This window comes from Syngnathoides biaculeatus, chromosome 12 (genome assembly GCF_019802595.1).
Source record: "Syngnathoides biaculeatus isolate LvHL_M chromosome 12, ASM1980259v1, whole genome shotgun sequence".
NCBI classification, from domain to species: Eukaryota; Metazoa; Chordata; class Actinopteri; order Syngnathiformes; family Syngnathidae; genus Syngnathoides; species Syngnathoides biaculeatus.
The window spans coordinates 1,125,268-1,148,408 of NC_084651.1; the positions used below are offsets into that span (position 1 = coordinate 1,125,268).

The window sequence follows — 23,141 nt, forward strand, 5'->3', positions numbered from 1 at the left end:
TTTGTGTGTGTGTGTGTGCGTGGAAGGGTGGGGGGGGGGGTCGAATTGTACATTGGCACTTTGTCACTTGTCATCCGTCCATCCATGTCCTTCACCCCTTATCCTCACGAGGGTCGCGGGGAGTGCTGCAGCCTATCCCGGCTGTCGACAGGCTGGAGGCGGCCGGGGTACACCCTGAACTGGTCGCCAGCCAATCGCAAGGCACACGGAGACAAACGGACGCACTCCCAATCACACCGACGGGGCAATTTAGAGCGTCCAATGAATGTTGCAGGTTTTCGGGATGTGGGTGAAAACCGGAGTGCCCAACTGGGGAAACTCCACACAGGTGGGGCCGGGATGGAACCCGGGTCCTCAGAACTGCGAGGCCAACGCTTTACCAGCGGCTCCACTGTTCCGCCGTCACTTGTTATCGTGAAGTGAAAACAAAGCGATGGTGCGGAGCGGCCAGCAGCACCAACAAAGGTGCTGCGGTAATTTCCGGCGAAAGTGCTCGCGACAATCGTTCGACTTCTTGTGGGGGGGCTGGTGCGAGGGGAGGGGAGCGTCATCTCAACAAAACAAACAACAACGGTCAGTTGCATAAATTTAACGAGGTCACGCGAATCACGGAAAACCTCCTGACGAGAACACGTTTGCGCTTTTTCCCCGCCAGCGACGGGCGCACGGCGGCCGCCATCTTGGACCAGCAGCTCACACAAAAGGGCATTTGAGAGAATAAATTGTGTGGATTATGTCACTCAGGAATTTCACACCTGATAAGGGATGATTTATGACCCTCCTGTCAGGTTCTGCTTTGAAGTCAAGTGATTTATGACCCTTATAAGCAAAGATTTATGACACTGATGTCATAAATTACCCTTTGAAGTCAAGTGATTTATGACCCCTATTGCTTTTTATCTTCCTTTGAAGTAAATTGATTTATGACCCGAATAAGGAAGGATTTATGACTCTGACGTCATATTAGCCTTTGAAGTCAAGTGATTTATGACCTGTGTCACGCACCTGTTGCTTTTATGGTCTTGACATGTCTTTGATTTCCAAGAGGTGAAAGGCTTCCTGTTAACAATGAAGGAAAAACAATGATAGTAATAAATGTTTTATGACACCTATTGTTTTTTTTTTTTCATCTTCCTTTGAAGTCAAGTGATTTATGACCTTCTGTCACCCACCTGTTGTTTTTATGGTCTTGGCGCTTCTTTGATGTCCAAGAGTTGAAAGGCTTCCTGTTAACAGTGATAGTAATAAACATTTTATGACATTTATGGCTTTTTATCTTCCTTTGAAGTCAAGTGATTAATGACCTGTGTCACGCACTTGTTGTTTTTATGGTCTTGACACTTCTTTGATGTCCAAGAGATGAAAGGCATCCTGTTAACAATTCAGGATAACCAAGTGATAGTAATAAAATTGAATAAATGACCCCGAGGTGACCTCGTGTCACGCAGCGGGTGTTGGCGCCATTATGGGGTCGAAGCAATTTCCTGTTCGCCCGTAGGGTCAGCTGATGTTGACTCCGGTGAGGAGGAGGAGGGGGTCCCCGAGATCATCTCGCGTCACGGATCCGGAATTCCATATATGGTCACTCCTCGGTGGTGGGTCTGTCAAAAAAAAAAAAAAAAATGGACTATGAGATATTAAGGTTTATTAAAATTGATGGAAAGGCTCAGAGGTCATAGCGTGACAGGCAGCCGGCGTCCGCGTGTTTGCGGGGTCACGTGTGAGGCGGTCTCCGGTGAGGAGAAGAAGAAGAAGAAGAAGAAGTTGGCGTCGCATCCGTTGAAAAAAAAGTGAGTTGCTCATGTTCAGAGTTTATCTCCTTGTGAAAATATTCGCTCGAGAAAAAAAAAAAAAAAAAAAATGACCATACCTGTTGTATCCTGTCCCTCTCCCTTCTGCGGTTGAGCGGAAGGCCTGGTCACCCAGAAGTAGTTGTGAGTCCAGCCGTGACTATGAGGAGGAGGATGGGGGTGCCGTGACCCTGGATCGGGGGTGCCCCCTTTTGTTTTTCAAGCTTTTTGATCTTCTCCCATCGTCCAACTTCCTTGGAAAAGAGGTGTCAACGTCACGTAACTCGAAGAAAAAATTTCATCTGCGTGCATGTTCCAATCAAGGGCCGTTAAAAACGGCGTTCGAGACTCAGATTTAGACTTCCCAGCGAAACATTCACACCAAATTCCACACAGATGCCAGAGTCAGGAGTTGAAATGTAAGTATTTTCTCATACAGGGAAGAAAACAAGTGTAATGAAACAATCATAAACAAAAATGAACAAAACAATACTGCAAGTTCTCCCACTTAGAAATCAAATCTGAAATTGTCATCGCAGGTGCATGTCCGCTGTGAGAGAGATCATCTCAAAAGAAAAATCCAGAAATGACAATGTATGATTTTTTTTAATGATTTATTTGTGTGATACTGAGCTGCAAATAAGTATTTGAACACCCGTCTATCGTCTGGAATTCAATCTTGATGGCTTAAAGGAACAACATGGTAATGTTTTCGGACTTCATCTTTTTAGCTGTGATAGCATTGTTTTATCTAATCCAAAAAAATGTGTTTTCACTTTTGAGGAATCCTCTCGCCTTCACGGTCAACAAATCTACAATGAATGAAGGTTCTGTCTTGGTTTTAGTTCAAAACTTCATTTACATGACTAACTCTGAATGTTCGCATTTCACTTTTGCTGTGTTTATAATGGAAAACGATGATTTTCAATCTGATGCACTTCATACTGAATTATAAATGTACAATGGAAGAGTACGCGCAGCTCTTTCAAATACTGACTGAAAACGAGGGTCCGTTCCGGGCAATTCGACACGTGGACTACTTCAGCGTTGAGATCTTTACAACCTTCCCACAACAAAATGTTCCAAAGCCGCTCTGTGAATTATCACCGCCATCACGGTGTGGATCTGAAATTTCAAAACATTAGTAGTTCAAAAAAAGACATTTGTTATTGCAAATATCTCTTTTCGGGGGGATATGCAATTACGTAGTTGTCAAGTTACACGATTTTATTGGGTGGGGAGGGTGTTACGTTTGACCAGAATTGTCATTTAACTGATTGTAAAAGAAACATTTTTGCAACATGATTTTATTTTCTCCAAATAAATTCATTATTCTTTTGCTTGGCATTAAATTAAGAAAAACATTTTCTGATCATTTTTATGGATTTTTTTTTTTCAAAAGAAAGGATAACCAAGTGTGAATGAAGTTGTTATAAATAAATTCCTTTTACCATAAGAAATGATCTCATTTCATGTCCTTTGGTTCTCTCGGCTCGTTGATGTCAGGCAAACGTTTACGTTCACGTTGCGAGTTGAACAGTGTTTACTTTTGTTTTTGTGATGTTTTTTTTTTTTTTTTTTTCTAAAATGAAGTATTTCCCGGAATAACTTGATCTGAGGTGTGCATACGAAGAAGCGCCTTCCGAGACGCGTTCCAGAAAAGGTTCCCACACTGAGGAATTAATCAGTATTGAGCGCATGTAAATTTTATTGATGAACTCGCTCGGCCTTTTGTCTGCCTGCACGGCGTGTGTGTGTGTGTGTGTGTGTGTGGTGTGTGTGTGTGCGTCTGCTTTTCAACTTGCAATTTGTTCAAATTGTCGTACTGCACGAATCCGTTGTTAAAAACATCTTTCACGATGCAGTCACTCATTAGAAGAAAGATTTTGTTTGCCACGTTTTCATCACATCGGACTCACAAATCGAGCTCCGAAAATTTCCCAATCGTCGGCTCGGCTGATGTTGCCCAAAATTAGCAGCCAAAAAGTTCCGACGGGCTGACCCGAGTCGACGACCCCAAGTGGGCAAAAGCGAAACTACAAGTGGCTTCGGCTGCATGTGGAAGGCTCACTGAGCTGAAGTCTTGCGGGAGGTGACGCGCGATTGATGAGGTCATTGTTGTTGGAATTGTTGCTCGGTGAAAAAGACAAACGGTGGCCTACGGGGGACAAACGCGTTGAACTCGTAATGCCGCTGCGAGTCAGAAGGCTGAAAATGATTTGGAGGGTTTTCAGTTGCTTGCAAGATGATTTTTTTTTTTCACCATTGTCTTCATGCATTTATGAGGATGCCTTTTAATTCATAAATTAGAACATTAATTACCAAAGCCTGTCCTCAGAACTGCTGCGCCACCGTGCTGCCATGTTGGGTGAGTTCGAAAACGCAGCAAAGGTCCAGGCGCTGCTTTTACCGCACTCGGCCTGCCAGGGGGCGCCAGGGCAGCGAGTACGGGAGTTTCCGCGAGGCCCCGCCCACCGGGGCCAGACCTTTAAAAGGGGCGCGAGGGCTCCGAAGCGCAAGACTCGACTGCAGAACTCAAAAAGGAAACCTTCGCTCTGACAAAAACACGCTGCTGGACTTTGTTTTGCTTCTTTTCAACGCGGATTGTTCGGGACCACTTTGAGGATTTATTTGGGGCCTCCCTCACTTCTTGGAAACTACTTTACTCGGACTCGCCAGTGGATTTTGTTGTTGTCGTTGGTTTTTTTTTGTTTTTTTGGGGTTTTTTTTTCATTTCAAGATTGATTTCGACTGTTGTTCTGCGAGCCGGCCGTCATGTGTCACCACTGACATGCGCAGGTGAGTCCCAACCGGCTCCCGTTGGCCCGTTTCTCCCCTTCCATCTGCTTATTCTAATTTTGTTGACGTTTTCGGGCCCCGACTGCCCCGACGGCCTCGGGGCTCGCCTCGCCGGCGAGTCAGCTGTCTCGCCGCGCGCTCCAAACGCGAGACGACGACAGGACTCAATAAGGAACTGCAAAAGTGCAAATTCATCCCACTTAGCTGCAATTCTTACTACGTTTGGCAAACAACAACAATTAAAAGTTTACGTGATGTAATGGTGCGTTCAAGGTCTTCAGGAAATGCTTCGAGTGGCACCTTTTAACAACAAATTTGATGATTTTATTTGGTGTAAAATTGCCTCATCTCACCGAGTTCAAGGGGTTCACATCCCCCCTCCCCCCCCGCTTTTTTTCTTCCGATTTGTGACGTCACATCGGAGACTGGTTCACCTGTATGTTTTTTCGGTGATAGGAATAAAAAACATCGAAGGAGTTTACAGGCTGACGCCGGTTTTCGGTACGGTGAGGGGGGCGGGGGGGGGGAAGTTGTGTGTGCGAGCATCAGCCTGCTGGGGGCGCGCACGACTTACTCTGCCTGTGCGAGCCGGGACGCGCGCACGCTCTAACAATAATAATAATAATAATGTCATGCAGCGTCAATAAAACAAGAAATAATAATAACGATGACGATGACAGGTTTACGATTGCGGATGCGTTCATTGAACACGTTTCACGTGTCCGCTGTTAAAATTGCGCCAAGCTGCTGTTTTGCCGGCGCAAGTTGGCAAAGTCCACAAAAAAGAAAGATATTAAAATGATCATTTTCAAGTGCGTTTAATGTCATTGTGGCCGCGCGCCGAGGAAACCGCTTCAGTCTGGACAAACAGGAAGAGATGCGCCCCCCGCGAGAGAGCGAGAAATAATGTCATTGAGTGGACCTTTCCGGTTACGGTTTGGCTCAAGCCGAAACGATGCAAAACAATCAATCGAAAGAGCGCCAACAGGTTGCCGGCGCGGCGGTGACCGTTAATAACGACGCGCGAGTGCTGCAGTAAAAGTTGTTTTTTCCGTGATCGGGTTGGCGTGTGACGCACTTTTTAAAGTTTGCTTCCTTCTCACGCGCCAGTCTCGACTTCATCCCGCAGGAAAACAAAACAAAACAAACCAAACCCACGGCAGCTTTTTTTTTTTTTTTTTTTGAAACGGCGCACCGGCGCCGGTTCGGACGAGGTGGGGCATCCCGGCTGGAATTCTGCACGGCGACAGCGAACGCGCTCGATTTCCATTCGGCGGGCGGTGAAAATAAATCCGATGGAGGGAGGGCGAGCCGGCGCACACGCCGCAGCCGAGGGAGAAGCGCGAGAAGCCGCGGTGCTTGGCTGACGGTGCCGTTGTGTTCGCAGGGCCCATGGAACCGCAGTGAGCACACAGGCCAGCCCAGGACGCCCGCGGCCGGAGCCGGAGCCGCAGTCGAACGACAGCCGCACGGAGGAGTCGGGCTCCGGAGCAGCCCGAGGAGGGGGCGCCCAGCGCTCGCCTCCCCGCCGCCGCCGCCGCCGCCGGAGCAGCAGCGGCGACAGCAGCAGCAGCAGCAGCGTCGTCACCCCCCTCCTCTCCCTGGAGCGCCGCGGCGTCTTCGAAACCAGAACCGTCTTCCACTTCCCGTACCGGCGCTCGTCCAGCGGCTACTTCTCCGGCGAGGGCGACTCGCAGCCGGGCTCGCCTGCGCCGCCGCGCGCCGTCGCCTGCACGCAGACGCCCAGCCCGTCCGCCCAGGCGCTGCTGCACGCATTGGGGCGCGTGGCCGAGGAGGCGCGTGACCGGGGAGCGCGCACGCTGCACGGTGAGCGCGCCGCCGCGCGACACTCTCACCACGTGAGCAGGCCGTCTGCGTGTGTAAACAATCTCCCGTGCGAGTGCAGCTGCGGCTTTGCGAGCGAATGACTCTCGCCGAAGGTCATCGCTGCGAGTGTGGGCACCGCAAATTGATTAAAAAAAAATAAATAAATACATACATATTACTTGGCGCAGAAAAGCAGCTGCCGCGTGCGGTGACGTTTCAACTGCAGTGTGGGTGTTCGACTCAAACACGAAAGTACAGCATGAGTCACTGCGGACGCCCGCCGGCTGCTTCGTTTATCTCGCTTCAAGGCGTCAAATCGTCGACTCGCAACGCAGAAAGGACAGGGAGAGATGGCAGGAACCGGACGGGCCCATACGGGTGGGGGTGGGGGTAATTTAATGAAGAAAAAAAAAATAATAATAATAAAAAACCGAAACAAAACAAGGAACATTGACTGAATTTTTTTAAAGCGGTGCTCGGTGTAAAATGCTTTACAAATTGTTTAAAGGCCACGATTGACAATGAGCTTAGCGCAAGCTGGAAGGGACAAAAATCCTGCCATTCTTATCAGAATTTGCAGGCGGTTTCCTGGGAAACTCGGAGCAGAGGCACCCTGTGCACCACACAGAAGAGGAACTTGATCACTCGTTGCTCGGCCCAATTTGCCTTCAAACTTTGATAAAAAAGCATTTTCATCATTACGATTTTGGCCAGCCGAAAGGTGTTGAAAATTGCTTGGGTTCTTTTTCTGGGTCATGTTTGGTGAAAAATTGCAGAGGGTTGGGAGAGCACAAAGAAATAATCTCAACATGGTCCACTGCAAAACATTTATGCATGATTAAAATGTTGCCGAGGATCGCAAAAGTCTTTTTTTTTTTTTTTTTTTTTATAGGCCGAAATTGTAGTTTTAAAAAATGGTGAGCTGACTGTATCAGTTGGTGTAAGCATGTCTAAATAGTTTCATTTGGTAAAGTTCAACAACCAAAACAGGTAAAAAAAAATAATAATCATCATTTTTTTTTATGCTGAACAGAACTTTGCTGTAGATTTGATAGTTTGTGCCAACGTCAGCTCTCGGCTATCTTCTCTAATATCGGCGCTAGACTTTTCCCAGAACTCCATTTCTCATCGTGATGCCCCCGTCTGCCGAAAGTTGCTTTCAGAGTCTTTTTTTTTTATCCTTTTCTCCGCTTTCTCCTCCAGCCATGGGACACAAAAGTGTTTGTTTTTCATTACGTAAGCGCCACTTTGAAACGATGTCGCCCAGTTTTAGCCACCGCACTGTTCCGAACGCTTGTTTTGCTAACAAACGACCAGCATCGCGGGACAAACCAAGCGCGGACGACCGGCGCTAATCCCCTCACAGTGTCGCTTCTGACGCATAAACAACAACGATGAGCTCGAGCCGCACAGAGTCCCATTTTGTCCTCAAATCTAATATTTTAGCTGACCTCATTTAGCCTCGTGGGATGGGAAACATGTTTGATGAGAGCAAACATTGCGTTAAATTCACATCTATTCTGCCAGGAGCAGTCACAATGAAGTACTGGAAAATTTGGGGAAGGTCATTTCAGAGTAAAAGGGGCGGATGCACAATGCTGCCATCTATAGGACTGGAGTGGAATTATAATGACTGAACCACAGAATTTTCAACAATATAACATTTATGACAATCCTGATATATATATTACAACTTTGCCAGCATATACATACATACATGGTTGACATTTAGCATTGCTAGAAAATGTACAACTAACAGGAGCTGAATTTTGTCTTGAACGTTAATGAGTAACACAGAAGTTGTACATTAGCCACTATGCTAGCTCAATTAGTGATTGTTGGAAAATTTGCAACTACCTTGAGCTGTTTTGTGTGTGTGTGTGTGTGTGTGTGTGTGTGTGTGTGTGTGTAAAATGTTTAATAATGCCAGGATTTGAAAATTGGACATATTACCGTATTGAACGAGCCGTTGAACTAGGTGTAAGTAATGTGGCACAATTCTGCTACTTTTGAGCAATGTCAAGTGCAATCAATGATGTTTTTGTTTTGTGTGTGTGTGTGTGTGTGTGTGTGTTTTGTAGCATTCACAATCATAAAGAGCTAGTTGTTTTGGAGTCCGCCTATATCTCGGGATAGTAAACTAGCTACTAAATTAGGAGGATATAATCTAACGGTACTAGCCACCACTGCCACCTACAGGACAGGAGTGGAGCAATGCAGAACTCAATTTAGGATCCTGAGCTGAGCTTTTGTCCTTTAGCATTTCTTCAAATCACGGATTTAAAATACATGTCGTGAGAGTCTGAAACTACACAGAGTGAGGAACGGAGCACTCCTCACCTGGCCTTGGAGGAGGTGTTTCGCAAAGCCAGATCGTTTGTATCGATTCAAATCGTACAGGTGTAGAGTCCAAATCTCAGCACTTGTGTCCTTCCACTCTGTATCAGCACAGGACAGCTTGTTGGAGTCTCAACAAGGTCCATTAAGAGCTGTGGGTTTTAACAGGCTTGATATTTGGTGTGCGTGTGGCAGTCAAAACAGTCGTGCTGGTCTTTTGTGAGGATATTCAGCGGCCACCATCAGATTGCACTCAAACCACAAAGTACTTCTAAAGATGGGTCGGCGGGTCGTCTGCGACTGGGTTAGGATCCGTTCGGCGCGACTTCCTTCCAGCCGGTCGGTCGGTCGGCTCCTCCTCGGCTTGCTTTGATTTAGGGAGACGACTTCAGTCGTGTAATTACTGGCCGGGGCCCGTCTGTCTTCCCCGCTTTTTTGATGAATGGCAGCGTCGTGGCGGGAAGGCACGGGGCTAAGCTCTCACGCTAATATTTCGCCAGCGCTTTTATGGTCGCATAAGGGGTGAAATGTTTTCTTCTTTTGGTCGCAGGAAGTTCTGCCGGAGCCGGAGACGTAGCCGAGGCCATGCAGGCCGTGGAGATCGGACAGGTGCTTCGACGCATCGGCGACGATTACAATGACTACATACTGAGGGTTAGTCTTCTTTTGCATTAATTCGACCTTTTAGCTACTCTGATTACATTCCAGACCGTAGGTGAAAATTACATTACATTCCACTCGTTTTGAATTTGATGCATGCAACACAGTCCAAAAAAGGTGCGACAGGAGCACCAAAAGATTGGGAAGGAGGCCAACAGGTTGAGTATCGTGATTGTGGACCAAAGGGGGCAACCCCGAAAGGCTCACTTGTAGACAAACGAGCATACTGGCGAGTTCACCACTTTGTCATCAATTGCGGGAGAAAAATGGGCCAGCAGTTTAAGAGCAACTTTTCTCAACATACTGGACATACAGTTCCAAGGAATTTCGGGATTTTGCTCCTCTATGCTCCAAAAGATCAGCAAAAGATTCAAAGAATGTAGAGAAATCGCTGCACGTAAATGGCAAGGCAAAAACCAGACCGAAAAAAAAAGAAAAAGGACGACTGGCGCTTGCACAGTTCTTAAAGTAAACCATGAAATTAGATTTAAGGAAACTGCCACTCTAACGCATGATGCCAAATGACGGGCCGACAGGAATTTGCGCAGATGTTATGGTAATTGTAAACCTTCAAATATTTGCTAAATTGACATAAACCGAGAAAATAGCAGGAACGCACACCCCCCCCAAAAAAAAAAAAAAAAACGTGCAACCAAACAATTTCACGACATCTATTGAAAGACCGCTAGCATAACATGGAATAGTTCAGCGTTATGGTAAAAAGCAACCTTCCAGCAATTGCTACTTTCCCCACAAAGAGCAGCAACACATAAAAAAACAGCACACACAACAGAACCGAGATAGCAGCGGAACACTGCAAAAAGTCTATTGCAGACTTTCTTGTAAAAGTCCCAATTTTGGCATCAATAAACCTGCAGACAGCCTGTTTGACCCCAGAGGACATTTTCGGACTGTAGGGTTATTTTTACCGACAGACGACGCAACATCTCATCAAGACATTGGATGGAGGGCAGCAGGAGAATGTTTTACGCGTGACTCCCGTTTCGGTTTTGGCATCATTTCTCTCCGTTGCATCATCGCCGCCGTTTAATCTCTTCCGTGTGTCACAAAGCTCCACTCGCCAGGCTCCTCCCGAGACGTTGCTTCTAAAGCCCGTCATTAGCGCAGCTTAGTAACACCCCCCCCCCCCCCCCCGGTCTTCACTGTTAGTCAATTACTGCGCTCGCGTGCGACCGCCGGTGCCTGCACATAAAAATGGATTTTAGCGATTAAAAGCAACATTTAGACGCGTTCAGATTGTGGACGGAACCGGGCCTCGCTCGCCGCAGAGGAAGCCGGCAGGAGGCCGGAGAAGAGTGCGATAATGTGATAAGTCGCCGCTGTGACTCAACACTTCTTCACGTGACTGGGGAAGTTACCGAGAGAAGAAGGTGTGTTGTGTGTCTTCGTAATCGCGAGCGCGGGCCTATAATTATTCCGAAAGCGTGCGTAGAACAATGAGCAGGCCCCGGAAAACAAAACAAAAACAAAGAAAAAAAAAAAAAGAGGAAGGCGGAGGCTGGTTCCTTCTTCTGGTGCCAGGCGGCACATGCAAGCAGTCAGGATTCCGATGACCTTCGCGACAGCAACAAGGGTCGCACGGAGAGCCGCTTTGGCCAATGAACCAGAAGTTGCTTTTCTTTTTAGGGTTAGACATACAAGGAAGACAACTTTTTTTTTCATTTTTTTTTTTTAAAGGAAAGTCCAATACCCACAGTTTTTCTCGTTTTTAGGAAAGTGTAAGTTCTTCTTTTAAGCACAAAACAACGACAAGTGTAACAAGTAACGTCTGAACTAGAACACTATTTTTGTTTGTTGGTTTTGGCAGCCACTACAGCCAACTTTCCATTCTAGCGTTTCTCTCTCTCTCTCTCTCTCTCTCTCTCAACTAAGCGCTAATCGCCACTTGTGAATATTCCTCAATTTAAGAACGTGACGGTCCCAATTCTCCATTTAGTCCCAGGCCCTCGTTAGCTTCCTTTGCCGGCCACTCGGACGACTGCGCTAATCACAGCTAACTTGTCCACAAATGCGCCAGCGATGCAAAAAAAAACAAAACGAGAAAAAAACTGTCGAGTGCGCTCGAACACATCAACACACGAGTCATCTGCACGTCTGCCCAGCGGTTATGTGGGATTGCTGCGTTGTGTGTTTGTTTTCCGTAAACGCTCTGCGGCGTCCGTGCGCGTGAGGGGCCGCTCTCCGTCGCCGTGTAGCTCGGTTATTTTTCACCCTGGCGGTCGAAGGGAACCTCGGTGAGCAAAGGCAAAAGGTCTAATTATCCTGCTGCAACACGCACAAACGCACGCTTCACTGCGTCGTCTTTGCGTGGGACAGAAATAACTCGGAGGAGCGTGTCAAAGACAAAAAGGGGCCGTTGCACAAAGTATTTGGCACCCTCACTAAACGCAAAGATGTACACTGCAACGTGGTACAGGATTGGTCTTAAATATTCACAGTTATTCAAATGCACACAAAGGAAGGCATTCGGGAAAAGTCATTTTTTCGGGATATTATCAAAGCCTTTTATGAGAAGAGTGAAGCTCCGGGGAGAGGAGACGGCGAGGGCGGACGACTTCAAACACAGTGCAACGGAGAGGGTGGCAAGGAAGTCAAGAAACGGGTCCAAGCGGGATGAAAGAGTTGGCGGAAGGTGTCTGGTGTTCTATGTGACCGAAGAGTCTCCGCTGGGATGAAGTGCAAAGTTTATAAAAGTTGGATGTTTTGGAGACAAGGTAAGAGAAAGAGGACTTTGACGGTTTGGACATGTCCAGAGGCGAGAGTGTCTGAGGATGTTGGTAGAAGGGTGCTGAGGATGGAGCAGCCGGGCAAAAGTGCGAGAGGAAGACCAAAGAGAAGGTTGATGGATGTTGTGAGGGAGGACATGAGGGCAGTCGGTGTTATCGAGGAAGATGCACGAGAAAAGATGACACGCTGTGCCGACCCCGTACGGGACAAGCCGAAAGGACGAGAAGACTTATGAGAGATATGCCCAACTGTATATGACATATTCTCATCATTGGTTCACAAAGGAAGCATAAGAGTACATGATCACTAAAGTATCGTTTTAAGAAGAGGATTCACGAGCTGGTCAAATACCCAAGGCAAAAAAATTCAAACGTTTGCCATAATACAGGGCGACCCAAAAAGATACGTACCCATGAAAATGTCAATTGTGGCTTTTGATTAAAAAGCTATTTCTTTCAAATTACAACCACACATTATTCAGTTTCTGGAAGGCCATTCGCCAGAGTTTCAGCTATTTCTGTCAATTTATGGCTTTCCCAAGATGTGTTCCAAATGTCCACCGTTTCGTTGCAAGCAAACGTGTACGCGTCTGGCAAAGTTTTGAATGACTTTTATACGCTCCTCTTTCGCAAACTAACAATCGTTGATTTTGATGGAAAGTTGCGACAATGGAAACGCTTCCGAAACTGAATCTGTACACGCTGGTATGATTTTGTCGCAAAATAGGTCTCCCTCCAGGGAGAATATCTTCCGCTGATTTGTCCAAGACATTTTCGGGGCAACTATAGCTGCAAATGATCATCCACAGGTTCACCTTTCACGTCCTGCGACAGAAAAGACATTCGTTAAAAAATGGATTTTTTTTTTTTTTTATCGAATGAAATATGGGTACGCATCTTTTTGGCTCACCCCGTATATAAGAATCAGGAATCACAAATAAATAATTATTAACCCTTTCCGGGCAGGGTTTGCAAATTTGCAACAGGGTTGATATAATCAAAAATTTGAAGTCCAGAGCATCATTTTCTGAAAGCGTCAGATTTTTCTCTCTGCAAAATTGGATTTGGTTCAGCCAAAGTGACCAACATGCAGATTAGGATACTGCATACTGTATCCTCACACCAACTGTTTACACACAAAAAAAAACATTGTAAACAAAAACATTTGCGTGCATGAAAAGCAACAATTCGCATGAAACGCAAGACTACAAAAGGGACATCAAAGTCTATCTAGACATTGATGCTCAGAAAGATTTAAACATTCCGTCACGATAGCGATAAAAAAATATGTGTGAACATCTTTTTTGGATTCTCATCATGATCATGCAGGTCTTGCTCATCTGCAAAAGGTTCAATCGAGGTAACGGGACTTTTCTCGCTTGGCGAATTTGTTGTTGTTTTGAAGACACTGAAATATGACTTGGGCAAATATGCCATTAGGATAACGATAACAAAAGCTGCGCCAGTTTGTGTTTGCCGTGCGTGTTGTTAAGTGTAGCCCTGTCGGAGGAGCTATTTTTGGGACGGCGGCATAGTAAGTCGCGGCGAGAAAACAAAATCACATGAGCTGCTCTGCAGCGGCTGACTGCGACCGTTGCAGCGAACGCGCAAAGAGGCAGAAAAACAAAAGATGCAATCGAAACTTCCAAGAGTTGAATGAACTGCTCGGTCGATATGAGCCGGAGGAGGGGAAAAAAAATGTACACACGAGGCGGGCGGCCAAGCTCACTCTTGTGTTTGCTTTGTCGATATCGACCAGTTTCTGCAGTTGCCCGTGAACGCAACGGCGCAATGTTTGATTTGCCCCCACCCGACCTCCGACCCCCGACCCCCGACCCCACACGCGCTGTGTGCGTCACCGTGATACCGTCCGGTTCAAGTTTGGACAGAGCCGATGAAAAACAAACACAATTGGCTCACTGGCCAATTGTTCACTCGCTTCATGGACCAGCAAAACAATCAAATTCAAATTTTGCATTTTGGCGAATGTCTTGGCTGACGTCACGGGTCAAATTTGATGACGCTAAATAATTTCACATTGCTTGATTAGCATTCAGCTTTGCTTTAACGTCCCACTCGTCAATTAAGGCACATGTGCATTTGATACACTTCCGAGGATTCATTACAATTGCAATATGACATCATTCATTCAAACGGAAACGATTCACTTCTTTAACAAAGCACTCAAATATGATTTATGACGTCATATTACGCTGTAAGTTGGTTGCCCCCAATTGCGATTCAAAAAGGTCCAATTACAAAGTCAAGTGACATGATTCACCCCAGTTGCGTTTTCTTATGACTGCAGTGGGACGATTCACTGCAATTACAACGTAACGATACAAAAGATTCCAATTATGATGTCGTACATTTCAATCCAATTACCAGAGAGAAACTGCGATGAGCTCCAGTTCCAATTCCCTCTGATAAAGGTACGATAAATGATTCACCTCAGAGTCGATCCAATGACGTTACGAAACATTTCACTCCATTTCCCGTCCAATGCAATATGCTTTAGTCCAATTATCATGCAAATCAATCCACGATCCAGATGAAGGCAACGCAGGCGCGACACAATTCATTCCAATTCCGATACGATTGCAGAGTTAATGATTCACTTGAATGATGATGCAAGTTTTGATTGGATCCCATTCAGCAGGTGAGCATGATGAGCAACAGCAATTGCAATACGATTCCCTCTAATTCTGATATGATATCATTTCACCCTCACTGCGATGCGTCGCATTCCAATTACGTTGCTACTTACGATAGGAGTCACCGCAATTCGGATCCAGTGTCATTTCGCATGTGAATAATGCAAATTATGATACAACTATGACGCAATTCCTGTTGCAGTGTGGTACGACTAGCCCCATAATCCTATTTTGATTCGATTCCGTTTTCCAGGAGATTCTGTCGGCTCCAATGACCATCATTTGATATAATATGAAATGGAATCAAATACGAGATTCGCCTTGACGGGATGTGGCCTTCGACAGCGCAAAGATGATTTGAAATGATCATAAATGACATTTTGCTATGTTTTTTTTTTTTTTTTTTTTAAGACAAAGGCTTTCTTTGCACGCGTGAACTCTTCCTAACCTTTGACCTAGTCGTCACGAGACAATTGAACGCTTTCCCCGGGTGTCAGAAAATTGCCGTGGCTTCTGACAGGAAAAGCCGGAAAAGCCTCTCGATTGTGGCGTCTGGCTTCTACGCTTGTGACTCAGGTCGTCAGCAGAATTACAAGACGATATGATTCATAACCGGGGAAACCAGTTTTTGCTCTCACCCGTTTCCTGTCCTGGCCTCGGCGGGCCCCGCGTGGGCTTCGGCTGACTTTTCCCTACGTCGCTTTGAATATCCTCCCTCTCTGGACGGTCTCGGTGCCACTCCGGCCGGGTCTTGTCGGTATTATACGAGCCATCCGGGCCAGGCCTCATGCGAAAGGCGTGAGGCCAAGGCAGGACGTCCTCCTGCCAACCCAAATAAAGCCTGATTTCCTACGCCGGGAAATAAGAGGTTGCAGACAGACTGCGACGGACGGCTCCGTCCTCAAACGTGCATTTAAGTCAGCGACTGGGGCGCAAGTTGAATGTCGCTGCAAAAAGTAAAGCGCAACGCCAAACGTTGTTGCTGCAAATGACGTCACCGTCCGATCAAGAGCGCGCATGTCCAATTTGGATGATTTATAGCAACAAGATGAAAAATAGATCATTAAAAAAGACATTTCAGCAAAGAAAAAATGGTAATGCTGCACACAAAGAGTGAAAATGGTGAAAATTTGTAGCTACTGCAACATGCTTTTCATCCACCGTCATTTTTGAATCACTAATTGACAGATTCTGTTGATTCATACATTTGTTGACTTAATAAGCTACTGTCATTATTGAAACTGGCTAAATGCGCTTGGTAGTGGCCAAAAAGTCAATTCTTCCTTAGCCGTTGGGTGTAACATCAGAGTTTTGACAAGAGTTGAGAAGCAGTTGGATTCCGGCCAAACGGTGAGTCCACGCTTATCACTGACAGCGTTATTAACGATTCGCTTTGGTTGCGCACGATTATATTTGTGGAGAAACCTCTCAAGTCCGCATGCATGTTGGCGCACCTTGCTGGAGTCCCGCCGGCGTTTTCTGGAGCGTATTTCCCCTCGACCGTCGCCAGCGTGAGGAAGGAATGACGACGCGGACGTGGGCCAAAGGAAAGAGCAGAGAGAAAAGCGAAAAAGTCAGGCCAGGCCAGAGCAAAACACGACACCTGCTCCGGTCGCAACCGCTGCCAAGTGGGTTAGACGCGCGGTCACGTTTGTCGGTCGTCAGGCCGAGGCCGAGGCCGAAAAATCCGCCTCGCTTTTGATGATATGGAGGTTTTGATATGCGCTGAAAGATTTTGGACCTCGCCGTGTCGGGATTTGGTTCCGGATTTTAGTAAATTGTGGCTGCGTAATGCAAAAACATGCATTGCCAATTTTCTTTTTTTTTTTAACAAATTTTAAAATATTTTTGTTATAAGTTGGATTCAAAGTAAAAATGATCTGGTTTCTTGAAGACATTTCACCGATGTCGATAAAAATGGCAAAATGTGGAGATAAATGCTTTTTATGGACAGCAATTATGAGAAGTGATCATTTGGGACCTTGAAAAAAATATAAGAACAAAATGTGTACATTTCTACGTACAGTATTTGCTACCTTTCAAATATGTAAAAATATTTTTCCAAAGTAGGTTGTCGTGTAAAAATGTACTTACAGTTTTCAATGTTACGTGCTTTTCGTTGGATGGTCATGATTTGCTATCTTACAAATACGTGAACAACTAAGAATAGTCCCTTTTTTGTTTGTGGGTTAAAGTAAAAGTTGAACATCTGGACATGCACGTTTTTTTTTTTTTTAATTTTTGGACACTTGCGAATTGTGTTACGGTGTAGATAGTGAGACCTGAAAAAGGCAGCACGTCACACCTGGAGAGACAAAAAAAAAAAAAAAAAAATCAAAAGAAATAGATGCTGATAAGTATACTTTACCTGCTTGCTTCCCGTGGACGTAAACATAGTGCAGCTCGCGTTTCCTCTTTGATTGGAACCCATCGTCAGTTGAGCAGCAGGCTAAAGTAGCAGCAACAGCATTTAATACTTTACATGAGCCTTTCCAAATCCGTGGAACAGTGGTTTTAATTTTCTACCACCAATTTTGAGCTAACATAACAAAAACCTGCATCTCTTGTCAAATAAAACTCCGGTTTAGCCAGAAAGCTGGGATTAGCAAGTGGCCTCTGGACAGACAGACAGACAGACAGACAGACAGACAGCATGCTATGATCACCGCAACAGGATTAAATTACTTTCTACCAGTGATTTTGACCTAAAGTAAGTAAAAACTGCTCAGTTTGTCAACAGGTCATGGCGCTAACAACACCTAAATCTAGCAGACTAAGATTAGCAAGTAGCACTTGGTTAACAGTAGCCGTCAGAAATGGTCATTATTCTGTAACGCCACAATGAATGTTTAACTAGCTTTCGAGGAGGATTTTTAACCCAACACGCGAGAAAAGACAGTTTGTCAGCAAAGTACTGTAGCTAACTAAGAAGCTAAGACTTGCAAGCAGTGTCCGGACAAAATCGACCATGGCCAGCACAAATAACAACAATTTTGCTTTAATAGCCATACTTTATGATTAACTAGCCTTCTACCAGCATTCCAAAGCGAAAACAAAAACCGTCTAAGCTTGAAAATCAGCGCCATACTATGTAGCTACCGTAACAACATTGATTTAAGGAGGAAGCTAAAAATATCAAGTAGCTTCTTGGCAAACTATAACAACTGTTGAAACAATCTTTACGAAATATTCAGAGCTCGTATTATTTACTTGTTTTCTATTAGCATTTCTAAACTAGTATGAATAGAAGGGGGGGGGCCTAAATTGTTAACTAACGGACATTAAACCGCTTTTGTTTAGGAAGCTAAGATTAGCATTTAGCCTCGAGCAGCTAGGTTTCCAGCGTGAATACTAATTATGCTATAATCACCGTGATGTATAATTTGCTCACTTTCTAACAGTATATACAAGGTGCCAAAAAAAAAAAAAAAAAAAAAAAAAAGCATGCCTACTTTGCCAATCATCTAATGGAGCCAACAAACACCTGATAGCTTGATATTCTAATGAACCAAGATTATTACCATCTTGCCACTTGAAACACTAATAATTTTCTGCAATCTCCAAATTCGATGATAAACCTACTTTGAGGTACCAATACAATATAAAAATCCCCAAACAACTTTCAAGGGAAGCTCGGAAGCTGAGATTAGCAAATGGCTTCTTGCCAAACTCAACAGTCGCTCGCTGGCAGAAACAGCAATTATGTTGTCATCGCAACAATGTATGGTTAACTTGCTTTCTATCAGCTATCTCAACCTAACAACAAACTTCCTAGTTTGTCAACCAGCTCCAGTGTCGTCACGAACACTTGTTATCTAAGACTCCAAGATTAGCACGTTGCAAGCAGTAACAGCAATGATTATGCTGACCGTGACAAAGTATGATTAACTTGCTCTATAAGATCCATTTTTAAGCCCAAATTTGGAAAGCTGCCTACTTTGTCAACTATTGTTGCAAACACACAAGCTAGGAATCTTAGATAAGCAAGTAGCGTCTTGTCAAACTCCTCAATCACCAGCAGAAACAGTAATTACGCGGTAAATACAGCAACGTATGATTATCTTGCTTTCAACCAACAATTCTGACCTGAAATAACGAAACACGCAGTCTGGTTTGTCAACAACTAATAGGGCGCTAACAACACCTGTTATCTCGGAGGCCAAGAATAGCGTTCACGCTACAGGGCAAAATCTTCACAAACAAGCAACAAGACATCTCTTCTGTCTTAAAACAAACGAGCGTCTGTCGAAAAAAAGAAGTAGAATGAGCAATTTGGTGGTACATAGCAACCGTCACCACAGTAAACTTCATTCCTGCAATGAAGCTAACACAAGCGTCGTTCTCCTGCGCCTGACATCATCACGCGCGGCGAATTGGGCCCTTCTATATTTGGATCCTTCGGTTTTACTTTATGCCTTTTTAATTATAGCAGTGAGTCTGGGATTTATTGTGTTATAAATTTGTGGCAGTAATTGTCATTTGTACTTGTTCCACAAACCTTTCCGTGCTCCCGTGCAGTGCCTTGAAATGCCTTGAAAACTTTGCCTTCTTGCGTTTATCCAGGGAGCCGAGCGCAGACGGGCGGCCGAGCGTCGCAACCAGCCGCCGCTGCCGCGCGTCCCCCAGGATCCCGCCTTCCTGATCTGCGTGGGCGTCCTGTTCGTGGTCCTCGTGTGGTACTTCGGCGCCGACCCCGACGGCCAGCCGGACCGCCCTCAGGGTTAGCGCACGGAGGGGGGAGCAAAAATAGAAACCCGGCAGACGTAGCATCCGACAAGTCTTCTTCTTATTTCAGGAATTGTGCCGCTTAAAACACTCTGATGGGGGACACTTTAAGGAACTCTAAAAATGTCCGGATCTCTGCTTTTTTTCTGAGCCTTTGCCGTGAAACCAAAGAGTTGGGAATTTGCACTCCCATCCGGAACACAATCGAGGCCCCCTCCCCGGAAGATGATGGATGCCTTTGGAAATCCAAGTGTGCCTTGTACATTCTCCTGTCAGTTCCTTCCCGTTTACTTGTGTGAGTTTTTTTCATTGTCGTTGTACAGAAATGTAACCGAGTCAACTCTGCGGACCCGGCCGGGGGTGTTAAATGACGTGCGGGTCGAATGAATTCCCAAGACCAAAGGGATCTTTTAAACGCCTTGTTGCAATCGCCGCGGTTTCTACGCCGTTCCTCCTCGGCTGATGTCCGTTTTCCCCCACCTTTGAAATGATCCAGATGATAATCTGTGTTGAACTATTGGTATTGTTTTTTTTTACTTCTAGGAACAGCCTTTCACATGGTTTGTTTGTTTGTTTGGTTTTTGAAAGTTGCCTTCCCCCTTGACGCCAACATGCCAAGCGTGTTGGTGCCACCCCATCAAGAAAGTCTGACAAAGTCTGACACTGCAGCTTTGCTGAAACCTTTTGGATCCCGTACCCCGGCTGAAAGGCTTCTCCGTCAAATCCATCCGCCCATTTTCTTCCTTTAATCCGAGGTTGGGTCGGGGGGTGGCGGTGGCAGTCGCTTTAGCAGCAAAGCCCAAACTTCCCTCTCCGGCTCTTCCGAGGAACGCCGAGAGACGGGGTCTCCCCGGCCTGTCCCGGAGCTCCCATGGGGTTTCCTCCCGGCGGGGGACGCTTCCAGCACCCTCCCAAAAAAAAACTTCTGAAATGCTTTTAGTGCATCATTTTCTACATTTCTCAAGCCATGACCAAATCAGTCCTGTAACAGCCTTTAAAAAAAAAAAAAAAAAAAGTTTTAAAGCAATTAGCACAGGCTTTCCCAAACATTTGAACTGTCAAATGTCAGTACAAGCGGTCGAAAAGTTCGTCACAATACCAGCACGTCAATAAAGTTGGTGCACCCCCTACACCCTTGGAAAAAAAAAAAAAAAACAGAATCGCCGTTCTACGCTGAACAAAGCAGGTCTTCCTTGGTGTGTCATTCTGAACTTCCCAATAAAGGATCTCAGCTCCTTTGCAAAACTCTATCACATCTCTGTGGGACGCCACGAGAACTGAATCAACAGACTACTTTTTGTTCCCGTTGGAGTCTGAGAGTGCTTTCTAGGACGCCACTTTCCTTCTCCGTTCTCGGTTTCAGCCTGTGGATGTAGCGTATCATCATCATCATCATCATCATCCGTTTGAAATCCGTCTCTATTTATTAGCGCGGCGGTTCACAGGTCTGCGCTTGCCCGCCGGCCGTTTAGGCGCTCCCAGAAGCACCAAATGAATGGTTAGCTAACACGCCTGCTAGCACGCTACACATACTGTACTTAGCTAAACAGTCGTAGTGAGAGTTCTTCTCAGATGCGCTTAACACATTTAAACGTAGCAAAACACACTTAGACCCACCGAAGAAGCACTTTTGAAAGTATTCCTTCGCACCTGTTCTCACTCTCCTGCTGTCATGATAAAAAGTCTAGCATCAATTTGCGGAAATGAAAAGAAGACCCGCTCACAAAGTTGTCCAAATAACTTGTTTGTCCCTCCTGATTGAAGTTTACCGCGTAACCGATGCCGTTATCAGTCGTGCGTACGAAGCAAAAGAGAATTAAATTAGCCAGCCAACGAAAAGGTCGCCGATTTAAAGCGATCGTATCACGGGAAACGCCATGGACGGGTTAACGGAATAGACACCTCCCTCGGTAATGGTAAACCTTCCAACATTTGTTGTTTTAACACACGGAGCAGCGACATACAAGCAGAGCGTACGGCAAAACTCCCGTTAATGAAGAGTTTTCTAAATAGCCAATCTTAAAAATACTCCATACATTCCAGCGTCATGTCAAACCAAACATACCTGCCATTTTCTCTTCCGTAAATCCCATTTTTTGGGAGGGGTGGGACTTTACTCTAATCATTTGAACGATCGAAAAGATGATAATGAACCCTAATAATCCTTAGTCATGGTTTCATAAGGGTTTGATCGCTACCCCCTCCCGTTCGGGTTTTTCAAACTCAGCTGAGTGTGTTTGTGCGGCGTCCGTGGGGGATGTTTGCACAGTTGTGTCAACACGCTCCGCATCACACATGAGGAGACTTTCACCACCGTCCCTGAACTCCCCGCCGTTATTTCACGATGTCGAGACCGGCTACAAGCGTTCGCGGGGACGAACGCGTGTGGGGTGAAATGTTTCATGTAGCCTGGAGGTATCGAAAACTTTTCTTCTCTTGGCTGACATTTATTTTGGACCAAGAGCCACGTCGCGCACTGCCCTTTGTGGAACATCACGGTACCAACCATCGATTCTACGCAATCAACAGAATACTTCAGGGCGAATAAAGCGATTGTTCTGCCAAACGTCCTCGGTCCAGAGTCGTGCGCGATTCAGTGAGAAAAGTTCACACACTGACCTTCCGTTTGGAGCCATACGAAAATCGACATCATTTGCATAACTTTCTAGCGACAAATTCATTCTTAAGGCTTCTTAATGATGGATTAAATGATTGTTATTTCTGTCCAGAATGGTGCGTTTTTCCATGAGAAATCCCTGTTTAACGGAATTCATATTAAAAAACGCAAAACGTATTTTCCAGGCTACGAGCAAACAATCGACAGAATTCTTAACGATGAATTGTTCTCCCTAAGTCACATGACCTCAGTCCAGAGTCATTCATTGGTCAGTGACAAAACATTCGTCGGCATGATTGGAAAACCTTTCAAATGAATAGCAAACGATGACCACAATTCTTAATCGTCAATAAAGTGATTGTTATGCGTCTCCCTCGTCAATTCGCTCGCACGTTTTTAACAAAATGCTAACCAAATTCGTTTTGTTTCTTTTCATCAAAAAGACCACCTAAAAAAATGCATTTTAGTATGCAACACCCCCCCCCAGGCAGGCCGCCCTAAAGGAAAACAGCAACAGCGCATAAACTTTGACTCTTTCCCGACTTCACAACCAACCGAGCAACTCAAAACTACGGCAGGAAGCAAAAAAAGCGCGTTTTGTGCGACTTTCAGGGTTTTGCTTTCAAAGTCAACGGCTGGGACATTTCTTCAAATGGGACTTTCATATGGGAAGGGGTGACTCGGAATGACCCAGTAAGACTGTAGCAGCAGCAGCACGTGTCTTCTTATTAATATTATTAATAGGCCTGTTTATACTGTTATGACACACTGAAGTTGTTGTAATTTTACTGTCTGTCTCTTTCAACCTGTAAATAAAACTTTTTTTTTTCCATCTTTCTACATGAACTCTTCAGCGTGGCTTGTTTGACAAACACACAAAATTGGACATTCATTTTCAAAAATGCATTGATGGAAATTTTTCTATATAAAAAAATCTACATAATACAATAAACTAAGCAATAATGGGAAAATAGACCTAAAAATG

At 45.3% G+C, this 23,141-nt stretch overlaps 1 protein-coding gene and 1 long non-coding RNA gene across 2 annotated transcripts; one reads left to right on the forward strand and one right to left on the reverse strand.

The window, feature by feature from the left end:
* Nucleotides 1-1,177: 1,177 nt before the first annotated feature.
* Nucleotides 1,178-2,025, reverse strand: LOC133509490 (uncharacterized). Its single transcript, XR_009797354.1, has 4 exons — nt 1,871-2,025; nt 1,435-1,601; nt 1,318-1,343; nt 1,178-1,226 (listed from the first exon to the last, which is right to left on the reverse strand). It is a non-coding gene; the product is annotated as an uncharacterized LOC133509490 (long non-coding RNA).
* A 2,299-nt stretch (nt 2,026-4,324) lies between these two features.
* Nucleotides 4,325-23,053, forward strand: LOC133509778 (uncharacterized). The gene is made up of 5 exons (XM_061837127.1): nt 4,325-4,589; nt 5,977-6,416; nt 9,304-9,407; nt 19,378-19,534; nt 19,610-23,053. The coding sequence occupies exons 1-5, from the start codon at nt 4,582-4,584 to the stop codon at nt 19,633-19,635; spliced, it is 735 nt and encodes a 244-aa protein (XP_061693111.1). The 5' UTR covers nt 4,325-4,581; the 3' UTR covers nt 19,636-23,053.
* The last annotated feature ends 88 nt before the right edge of the window (nt 23,054-23,141 follow it).